This window comes from Centrocercus urophasianus, unplaced genomic scaffold (assembly GCF_019232065.1).
Source record: "Centrocercus urophasianus isolate 14NV4802_14NV808 unplaced genomic scaffold, USGS_Curo_1.0 seq_771, whole genome shotgun sequence".
Lineage (NCBI taxonomy): Eukaryota > Metazoa > Chordata > Aves > Galliformes > Phasianidae > Centrocercus > Centrocercus urophasianus.
In genome coordinates, this window is record NW_024885390.1 from 1,757 (window position 1) to 12,335 (window position 10,579).

General features: G+C 65.1%; 3 protein-coding genes across 3 annotated transcripts in view; 2 read left to right on the forward strand and 1 right to left on the reverse strand.

Moving 5' to 3' along the window:
• The window catches only part of ADAMTS4 (ADAM metallopeptidase with thrombospondin type 1 motif 4), a gene marked incomplete at its 5' end in the record, with an annotated part of 4,721 nt that extends 1,714 nt beyond the window's left edge, over nt 1–3,007 (forward strand). The window contains 6 exons of the mRNA XM_042838352.1: nt 234–404; nt 497–783; nt 1,182–1,368; nt 1,448–1,623; nt 1,700–1,875; nt 2,404–3,007. Of these exons, the coding sequence (XP_042694286.1) occupies nt 234–404; nt 497–783; nt 1,182–1,368; nt 1,448–1,623; nt 1,700–1,875; nt 2,404–2,806 (1,400 nt within the window). The remainder of the gene's footprint in view (nt 1–233; nt 405–496; nt 784–1,181; nt 1,369–1,447; nt 1,624–1,699; nt 1,876–2,403) is intronic.
• Nucleotides 3,008–3,030: 23 nt separating this feature from the next.
• LOC122171028 (palmitoyltransferase ZDHHC3-like) lies at nt 3,031–5,134 on the reverse strand. The gene is made up of 8 exons (XM_042838353.1): nt 4,998–5,134; nt 4,452–4,540; nt 4,295–4,353; nt 4,104–4,216; nt 3,938–3,999; nt 3,775–3,862; nt 3,631–3,703; nt 3,031–3,554 (listed from the first exon to the last, which is right to left on the reverse strand). Exons 1-8 carry the CDS (start codon nt 5,132–5,134, stop codon nt 3,375–3,377), a joined length of 801 nt encoding a protein of 266 aa, XP_042694287.1. The 3' UTR covers nt 3,031–3,374.
• A 611-nt stretch (nt 5,135–5,745) lies between these two features.
• On the forward strand, nt 5,746–10,376 carry LOC122171026 (beta-1,4-galactosyltransferase 3-like). The gene is given in 7 exon segments (XM_042838351.1): nt 5,746–5,901; nt 5,903–6,029; nt 6,546–6,781; nt 7,804–7,994; nt 9,272–9,394; nt 9,506–9,610; nt 9,691–10,376. Coding segments are annotated over 7 exon segments (1,299 nt in total). The 5' UTR covers nt 5,746–5,775; the 3' UTR covers nt 10,082–10,376.
• Nucleotides 10,377–10,579: the final 203 nt, after the last annotated feature.

Genomic DNA, 10,579 nt, shown 5'->3' on the forward strand with positions numbered 1-10,579 from the left:
CCCCCCCAAAGGTCCCCAAACCTCTCCAAAGTTCGCTCCACACATCCCCCACCCCACCTCCAAACCGTCCTCCAAAAAGGCCCTCGAAGCGTCCCCAAGTCTCCGCAGCCCCACGAGCTCCCCAAAATCTCAAGGCACCCTGCAGTCGCTCCCCACCTCCGCCACCCACAGCCCCCAATGGGGCGCCCCAAAGACCCCCCGCCGCCCCCCCTTCTGACCCCGTTCCTCCCCAGGCCACGTTCTCAACATGCCGCACGACGACTCGCAGCGCTGCGTGGAGCTCAACGGCCCCGCCGGCTCCTCGCGCCGCGTGATGGCGCCGGTGCTGGGTTCGGTGCCGCCGGGCGAGATGTGGTCCCCGTGCAGCGCCCGCTTCCTCACCGACTTCCTGGACGACGGCCACGGTACGGCCTCACCTCGTCCCGTCGCTTTGGGGACGTCCGCTCGGCTCTGCCCCGTCCCCGCTGCGGGGCTCAGCGCCGCCTCCTCCTCGCAGGTCGCTGCCTTTCGGACAAACCCACCGAGTGGCTCCGGCTGCCGGCGGCGCTGCCCGGCGCGGCGTATCCGGCGGATCGGCAATGCCAGCTGGCGTTCGGCCCCGAGTCGCGGCACTGCGGGGACGTGCGGCCGCCCTGCGCCGCTCTGTGGTGCAGCGGCCTCGTCGGAGGGAGAGCGGTTTGCCAAAGCAAGCATTTCCCGTGGGCTGACGGCACGCCGTGCGCGCCGGGACGGGCGTGCGCCAGCGGGGAGTGCGTGGACGCGGGCACCGCGGAGCGGCTGCGGGTGAGCGCTGCGGGTCGGCTCGGAGTCGGAGCTCGGCGGTGCGGTTTTGCCCCGCGGGTCGCTGCGGGGGGGGTCCCGGCGTTGGGCGCACGGGGTGGTTTTTCCTTGCGGAACCCGCGGTTTGACCCCAGCGTGGGGCTCGTGGGGGGGTTTTCCCCTAGGAGCTGCGGGCAGATCGCGGCGTTGGGTTCACGGCCTGCTTTTCCCCATGGATAAATCCCGGCGTTGGGGGCGTGGGGCGGTTTTTCCCACAGATCCCCACAGACGGACCCCGGTTTGGGTATTTTTGGTGTTTTTTCCCCACGGATGGGTCCCGGTGTCGGGTTCACAGCGTGCTTTTCCCCATAGCTCCCCATAGATGGATCCCGGCGTTGGGTTCACGGTGTTTCTCCCCCCAGATCCCCGTGGACGGCGCCTGGGGGCCGTGGGCTCCGTGGAGCGCCTGTTCCCGCAGCTGCGGCGGCGGCGTCAGCTCCTCGCACCGCTTCTGCTCCCGGCCCGCGCCGCTCAACGGCGGCCGCTTCTGCCGCGGGGAGCGACTCCGCTTCCGCTCCTGCAAGGCGCAGGATTGCCCCGGCCGCAGCGGTGAGTGGCGCCGAGCGGCGGGGCGCAGCGCGGAGCTCCGGGCCGCCCGCGGTCGCTAACGCGCCCCGTTCGCCCCCAGCCCCCGCCGCGTTCCGGGAGGAGCAATGCGCGGCCTACAACCACCGCGTCGTTTCGGCGGCGCTGCCGGCGGTGGCCGATTGGGAGCCTCGGTACGGCGGCGTGGCCGAGGAGGACCGCTGCAAACTGACGTGCCAGTCCCGCAGCCTGGGCGTTTACCACGTGCTGCGGCCGCGGGTGAGTTTCCCCCCTCCGGCCCTTCCGCCCCCCGCGGCGCCGCTCCGTGCCGACGCCGCGCCGCTCCGTGCCGCAGGTCGCGGACGGGACGCCGTGCTCGGCGGAGGGCGGCGGCGTTTGCGTCAGGGGCCGCTGCGTCCCCACCGGCTGCGACCGCGTCATCGGCTCCAAGAAGAAGTTCGACAAATGCATGCGGTGCGGCGGCGACGGCTCCGGCTGCACCAAGGTGTCCGGCTCCTTCGCCGCGCCCCGGTGAGCGCGCAGGGCGCGGGGGCACCCATGGGTGGCGGGGCTCCCTTCCCGCGGCCCCTCCGACCCCGCAGAAGCCCCCGTTGCTCCTTGCAGCCCCGCGCCCTCCTCACAACCCCCCACCCTCTCCATCTCTTCTCCCGTCCCCCGCCATCCCCCCTGCTGGCTCTGCCATCCCCTCTCCGTCGCCCCTCCTGGCCCCAGTTTCCCCCCCCCATCCCCTCCACCTCGTTTTCCAACCCTACCGTCCCCTCTCCCGGTTCTGCCACCTCCTCCATCACCCTCCCTGGCCCCGATCTCCCCTCCAACATCCTCTCTATCCCCCCTTCCGACCCATTTGTCCCCTCCATCACCACCGCAACCCCACCATCCCCTCCACCGCTCCTCCTGGCTCCACTTTCCTCTTCGCTGCCCCTCCGTCCCCTCTCGACGCATTTATCCCCTCCATTTCCCCTCCTGGCCCCACATCCACCCTCCAATCCCCACCCCCAGCTCTTCTAACCCCCCCCTTCCCCTCCAATCGCCCCGCAGCTACGGCTACAACGACGTGATCACCATCCCGGCGGGCGCCACGCACCTCCTGGTCCGGCAGGGCTCCCCGCACGGCGCCCACGGCGACAGCGTCTACCTGGCGCTGCGGAAGCCCTCCGGCCAAGCTCTGCTCAACGGCGGCTTCGTCCTGGTGCCATCAGAGCACACGGTGACGCTGCCGGGCGCCGCGACGCTGCGCTACAGCGGTGCCACGGCCGTCCCCGAGGTGCTGGCGGGCCGGGGGCCGCTGCTGGAGCCGCTGGTGCTGCAGGCTTTGGTGGTGGACGAGAAGCGGCCGCCCCGATTGAAATACAGCTTCTTCGTGCCCCGAAAAGCGGCAGCGGCGGCGTGGGAGAGACAGAAGGCGGAGATTCTGGAGATCCTGCGGCGGCGCCGGCCGTAGCCGCGCGTTTATTGGGTTCGTCGTGTCTACCTCAGCCCCTGCCGGGGGGCTCGGCCCTGGGCTGGCCTCGGGGCGCCCCCACAACCCCCCCTCTGTGCGCCTCCTGGGGGGCGGGGGGTTATTTAAAGCTATTTATGGTTCTCTGCTCTCTGCTCTGGGGTCATTGCGCCCCCCCTGTGCGCAGTGGGGCTGAGCCGATCGCCGATCCCCCCCACGGCACCACCAACACCGGGTGCAGAGGGGTTGGTTGGGTGCCCCCCCCTCCTTGGTGCCACACAGCGTCACGAATCGGGGCCATCCCTGAACCTCTGTGGGGTGTTGGGGTGCCTGGACTTGGAGGGCTGAGACCCCCTGGACCTCAATCTATGGGGCGCCTGATCTGTGGGGCAAGACCCCCTGAGCACGGACCCACGGATGCCCCAGCACCTCTAGGAGGTGGCCAAACTTTGGGGCCGGACCCCCTGAACGCAGAGCTGGGCTCTCAGAACCTCTCCTGGGTACCCAAACTTTGGGGCATCAGCACCCCTTGGGCACCAACACCCCCCCTCCCCCAGCCATTCCATGGGGCTCAGACGTCGCCGTGGGGCAGGAGGCCGTATGTGGGGCGGGATGGGGGGCTGCAGGGGCAGAGCCAGCTGAGCACACAGCCCGCCCCAAACACCTCCTGCAGCGCTGCTGCCCACGCTCGTCCCCCACGCGCCTCCTTCGAGCCCCGCTTGTGGGGCTGCTCCGTGAGGATGGACACCACCTATGGGGTTGGGGACACAGACGTCACCGCCCGCCCCACATACAGCCTCCTGCCCGCCCCACACCTCCGCACCGACCTGATCATAAAACACAACGGTGACAAAAACGCCAAACAGGAGGGACTCCAGCAGCAGCACGACGCAGTGAGTGCTGTGGGACAGCAGTGGGGCTGAGGGCCGATGTGGGGCGGCCCCCGGTGCCCCACATTGCCCCACACTCACGTCTGGATGCGGTTTTCGGCGCCGTCTCCTCCTGATGGTCCCAACCACGCAGCCAACACCAACCCCGCCGCGTAGGCGCTGGTCAGGCCTGGTGTGGGGCGAGCAGGGAACCCACAGCTGTAGGGCTGAGCTCTGGGGTCGAGCCCCACATCCCACAACTTACCCGTGTAAAAGAGGAACTGGATGAAGTATTTCTGGTTCAGTTCCCCGATGCAGTTATTTATCCTGCAGACAAACGGGGCTGAGGACACCTCCGCGTCTGCTGTCCCCATCCTTTGGGGTCTGGGGGTGTCCTAATGAGGGGGGGGGGGGGACGCCCAGACACCCACCAGGGGCAGTGGTGGTCCATGCGGCGCACGCAGCGGTGGCACACGCGGCAGTGCTGGGCACGGGGAGGCCGATACGCCTCACAGCGACTGCACAGCGTCCACTCATCCGAGTCCTGGGGGAAGGGGGGAAGGAATGGGGCAGCACTCGGTGTAGGGCCCCCACCCCATAGCAGCAGCCCCCAGGGGCTCACCCGCTCCGTTGGGTGCAGGTCTGAGAAGTCGATGGCGGTGCCGGGAAGGGGAACCACACCTGGGGGTTGGGAGTGGGGTGAATGCTTGCTTTATTGGGACCCCCATATCAATAAATGGGGGGGGACCCCTATGAACGTAAGTTTGGGTGGCACTCACCGGGGTCGGCAAAGACGGCGCGGGTGTGGGAGGCCAGAAGCAGAAGCACCAGGAGGTTGAACGTCACTGCGTGGATGGGGCACCATGGGCTGAAGGGTGGGGGGCACACGGTGACCCCCAGCACCCAGAGCCCCGCAGGGCCCCTGCACAATCACTGCCCCACGGCCCCGGATCGCTGCGGGGATCCCAAAGACCTGCGAATCCCATGCAGCCTCGGGGATCCCATAGACACAGCGCCCAGAGCCCCACCGAGACCCCATAGACGCGGTGCCCCACGGACCCCGAGCCCCGTGCGGACACCACAGCCACCGGGCCCCGCGGATGCAGGAGAGAACCCTGCACCCCATGGGCCCCCCAGGACCCCGAGCTCCCCATGGCGGCACCCAGGGCGTCCCCGCAGCCCACTGGAGGATCCCGCAGGGCCGAGCCCCGCAAGGAGCCACGAAGCTGAGGGGGTCCCGGTGCCCCCGCAGACCCCACACCCCGCCACAGGCCTCGCTGCCCCCCCATAGGGCGCCCCACAGCCCCGGCTCCTCCCTTTGGCACCTGGCTCGCAGCGCGGGCTGCGGCAGGACGTGGGCGAGCACGGCGTAGTCGGCGTAGCCCACGCTGAGGTAGGCGAGCAGCGGGCAGAGCGCGCCGCACGGATCCCGGCTGCACCGCTCTGCAGCCGCCGCCATCATGGCGTTAACCCCCCCCCGCCACTCCGGCACTTCCGGTCCGCGAGCAGCACACCGACCAATCAGAGAGCCTACTTCTTGCTACGTCACCGGAAGGGGGCGGGGCAGAGGTGAGGCGCTCCGTTGCTGTGGTAACGGGGGGGGTCGGAAGTCTCCGTTCTGTCCCCACTCGGTGCCCCTGGCGGCCCCGCACTTTCCCCACCATTTACCCGCCTTGTCCTCCTCCTCCACCCCACGCTCTTCCCACATTTCCCCTCCCGTCCTTCTTACCCCCTCTGTCCCCGCCCCCTTTAAGCCCCACTCGCTGCAAGCTAACCCACCCACTAAACCACGCCCCTTTCCAAAGCACCGCCCAATCAAATCCCGCCCTCCTCGAGCCCCTCTTACTACCCCCGCCCATCTTCTGCGCATCGCCCAATCAAAATCCCTCCCCCTTCAATCCCCTCCTACTACAGGCCAACTCACCCTCTACGCCCCAATCACCGCCCAATCAAATCCCGCCCCTTTAAGCCCCGCCCCTCCCCTCCCCCCCCCCCCCCCCCCAGCCAAGATGGCGGCCGCCGGGCGGCGCTGACCGCTGGGGGGCCGCGTCTGCACCCACCGGGGGGGCCTCGCCCCGGTGCCCCCCCCACCGCCACCCCGCGATGCTGCGGCGGCTGTTGGAGCGGCCGTGCTCTCTGGCCTTGCTGATCGGCTGCCAGTTCGCTTTCGTCGCTTATTTTTCTTTGGGGGGGTTCCGGAACCTCACGGCTCTTTTCGGTCGTTCTTCCCCCCCCCGCCGTGGATTATTCCCGCACTCACGACGTTTACGCCAACCTCAGCCGGCTGCTGCCCCAAGGAGCCCTGAGGGACCCCGCCGAGCCGCTGCCCTACTGCCCGCAGCGCTCACCCCTCCTCCGTGAGTGGGGGGGAGGGGGGTCAGAGGTCAGAGGGTGGGGTCACGCGTGGGGTCACGGGGCGTCAGGCGGGGGGAGATAGGAGCTGTTTGTGCCGTTGGTTGTGGGGCGAGTGGGACCCCCAGGGCCTGGTTGGGTGCCGTTGGATATGGGGTGGTTGGGACCCCAGTGGCTCAGTTGGATCCATTGATTATGGGGTGGTTGGGATCCTGGTGGCTCAGTTGGGTGCCATTGGTGATGGGGTGATTGGGGATCTACACGACCCAGTTGGTGTCATGAAGTATGGGGTGGTTGGGACCCCCATGACCCAATTGGGGCCACTGGATACGGGGTGGTTGGGACCCCCGTGACCCAACTGGGGTTATTGGATTTGGGGTGGTTGGGACCCCAGGGCCCAGTTGGTGCCCTTGACTACAGGGTGGTTGGGACCCCATAGGCCCCACTGGATTTGGGGTAACGAAGGCCCCCGTGACTCCACCGGTCCCCATTGGCTCCCTCCCCCCTCCCTGCCCCCACAGTCGGCCCCCTGACGGTGACCTTCAGCCGGGTGCCCACCCTGGAGCAGATCCAGGCCAAGAACCCTGCGGTGCAGCCCGGCGGTCGCTACCGGCCCCAAACCTGCGAGCCTCGTTCCCGCACCGCCGTCATCGTCCCGCACCGCAACCGCGAGACGCACCTGGGCCACCTGCTCTACTACCTGCACCCCTTCCTGCAGCGCCAGCAGCTGCACTACGGCATCTACGTGGTGCACCAGGTGGGGGCGCCCTGCCGGCGCTGCGCTGCGCTTCCTCGGCTGTCCGTAGGGCCGCCTGGAGCCCCTGCTGGTGGGGGGGGCTGCGCGATGTCGCCCCCCAGCGGTGGCGTGAGGTTACTGCTGCCCCGTGGGGTTGTAGGGCTGCCCCATGATCCTTATTGTAGGGTCACCCCATGATATTGTAGGGTCACCTCATGATCTTTATTGTAGGGCCGCCCCATGATGTTGTAGGGTCATCCTGTGTTATTATAGGGTCATCCCATGGTGTTGTAGGGTTGCCCCATGATCCTTATTGTAGGGTCACCCCATGATATTGTAGGGCCGCGCCATGATATTATAGGGCCGCCCCATGTTATTGTAGGGTCACCCCATGATATTGTAGGGCTGCCCCATGGTATTGTAGGGCCGCCCCATGATCTTTATTGTAGGGTCGCCCCATGATGTTGTAAGGTCGCCCCATTGTATTGCAGATTCGCCCTATGATATTGTAGGGCCGCCCCATGTTATTGTAGGGTCACCTCATGATCTTTATTGTAGGGCCGCCCCATGATGTTGTAGGGTCATCCTGTGTTATTATAGGGTCACCCCATGGTGTTGTAGGGTTGCCCCATGATCTTTATTGTAGGGTCATCCCATGTTATTGTCGGGTCTCCCCATGTTATTGTAGGGTCACCCCATGATATTGTAGGGTCACCCCATGATATTGTAGGGTCACCCCATGGTGTTGTAGGGTTGCCCCATAATCCTTATTGTAGGGCCGCCCCATGTTACTGTAGGGCCACCCCATGATCTTTACTGTAGGGTCACCCCATGTTATTGTAGGGTCGCCCCATGATGTTGTAGGGTCCTCCTGTGTTATTATAGGGTCACCCCATGTTATTGTAGGGCCGCCCCATGATCTTTATTGTAGGGCCGCCCCATATTGTTGCCGGGCCGCTGCTCATCGCAGGGCCGCCTCCCCCGCCCCCTTGAGGTGGGGCCGCCCCATTGCTCACCCCGTCCCTCCTCCTCTCGGCCCCCAGGCGGGGAACGGCACCTTCAACCGCGCCAAGCTGCTGAACGTGGGGGTGAAGGAGGCGCTGAAGGACGAGGAGTGGGATTGCCTCTTCCTGCACGACGTCGACCTCATCCCCGAGAACGACCACAACCTCTACACCTGCGACCCCTGGAACCCCAAACACGTCTCCGTCGCCATGAATAAATTCGGGTACAGGTGAGCGTTGCTGCGACCTGCAGGGACCCTTCCGACCCACCCTGCTGTGACCCCAATGTTCTGTGATCTTTTAGGACCCTCTCGACCCAACCGTTCCGTGATCCCATGGTTCTGTAACCTTTAAGGACCTTCCCAACCCAACTCTGCTTTGATCCTGTTGTTCTGTGACCTTTAAGGACCTTCCCAACCCAATCATTCCATGATCCCATTATTCCATGATCTTTAAGGACCCTTCCAACCCAACCATTCCATGATTCAATGGTTCTGTAACCTTTTAGGACCTTCCCACCCCAACCATTCCATGATCCCGTTGTTCTGTGACCTTTAAGGACCCTTCCAACCCAACCATGCTGTGATCCCATTATTTCATGATCTTTTAGGACCCTTTCAACCCAACCATTCCATGATCCCGTTATTCTATGATCTTTCAGGACCCTCTCAACCCAACCATTCCATGATCCCATGGTTCTGTAACCTTTTAGGACCCTTCCAACCCGACCCTGCTGTGACCCCAATGTTCTGTGGTCTTTTAGGACCCTTCCGACCCAACTGTTCCATGATTCCATTCTTCTATGGTCTTTTAGGACCTTCCCAACCCAACCATTCCATGATCCCATGGTTCTGTAACCTTTAAGGACCCTTCCAACCCGACCCTGCTGTGATCCTGTGCTTCTTTGATCTTTAGGGTCGCTCTCAACCCAACCATTCCGTGATTCAATGCTTCTGGGATCTTTAAGATCCCTTCCAACCCAACCATTCCATGATCCTGTTGTTCTGTGACCTTTAAGGACCCTTCCAACCCAACTGTTCCATGATCCCATTCTTCTATGGTCTTTTAGGACCTTCCCAACCCAAACATTCCACGATTCAATGGTTCTGTGATCTTTCAGGACCCTCCCAACCCAACTGTGCTGTCAGTCTGTGGTTCTTTGATCTTTAGGGTCGCTCTCAACCCAACCATTCCATGATCCCATGGTTCTGTAACCTTTTAGGACCCTTCCAACCCAACCCTGCTTTGATCCCATTGTTCTGTGACCTTTAAGGACCTTCCCAAACTCAATCATTCCATGATCCCATTATTCCATGATATTTAAGGACCCTTCCAACCCAACCATTCCATGATCCCATTCTTCTGTGATCTTTCAGGACCCTCCCAACCCAACCGTGCTGTGATCCCAACGTTCTGTAACCTTTCAGGACCCTCCCAACCCAACCATCCCACAGCCCCACGACCTTTAAGGCCTCCCCCCAGCCCCAAATCCTCTCTGTCCCCCCAGCCTGCCGTACCCGCAGTACTTTGGGGGGGTCTCCGCTCTCACCCCGGATCAGTACATGAAAATCAACGGGTTCCCCAACGAATATTGGGGTTGGGGCGGCGAGGACGACGACATCGCCACCAGGTAGGAGCGCAGCGGGGGGCCGCAGCTTCGCCCCGGCGCCGCCCGTGGGGCCGCGGTGACGTTTATGGGGTCGGGTTTGGGGGGGCGGGGGGGGAAAACCCCACATCGCAGGGTGCGCCTGGCCGGGATGAAGATCGCCCGCCCGCCCGTCTCCGTCGGCCACTACAAAATGGTGAAGCACAAAAGCGACAAAGGCAACGAGGAGAATCCGCACAGGTGAGGAGGGGCGGCGACGGGGGGCCGCCGTGGGGCCGCCGGCCGTTATTTCAGCCCCCCCCTCCCCGCCGGGCGCCCAGGTTCGACCTGCTGATCCGCACGCAGCGCACGTGGACGCAGGACGGCATGAACTCGCTGAGCTACAGCCTGCTGGCCAAGCAGCTGCGCCCGCTCTACACCAACCTCACCGCCGACATCGGCGCCGACCCCCGGGCGCCGCGCGGCCCCCAGAGCCCCAGGAACCCCAGCGACCGCCTCAGGGAGGAGATGCTGCGGAAAATCCCAGCCTTGGGGGCTCTGGGTTTGGCGCCGCCCCGCATCCCGGCCCCGCAGCTCCTCGCGGCCGACGGCACCCAAAGCGCCGCCGCCGTCGTCACCCCACGCGGCCCCACGGCCGACGGCGCCGCCACGGAGCCGGGGAGCCTCGTGACGCAGGGGGGCAACCACAGCCGGCCCCACGGCTCCCCGTAGCGCCAGGGCCTCCCTCTGCCCCCCCCCCCCCCCCGGCACGCGGCCGCCTGGCTGCAGAGACGCTGTGGGATCGGCGCGTGGAGCCGCAGGACTGCTGGCCGCTATGGGGCAGCCCCACAGCAGGACGTCGCCCGTGGGCTCGGGGGTCCCCTGCTCCCCCTCGTCCCCCCCCCCCTCCCCGCTGGGTTCTGCTGTGGCTGTGGGGTTTCTTCCTTCCACGGCCGCTGCTGAGGGGCTTTTTTCCATTAAAAAAAAAAAGGGAAAGGAAGAAAAAAAAAAGTCAAAAGAAAAACAACCGAACCCACCCTAAAAAGGTTTTTATTGCCCCATGGCTGCGTGGGGGTCAGCCAGCCCCACAGCGTGATGCTCAGCCCCATAGGGTGATGCTCAGCCCCACAGCGTGATGCTCAGCCCCACGTCGTGATGCTCAGCCCCACAGCGTGATGCTCAGCCCCATAGGGTGATGCTCAGCCCCACAGGGTGATGCTCAGCCCCACA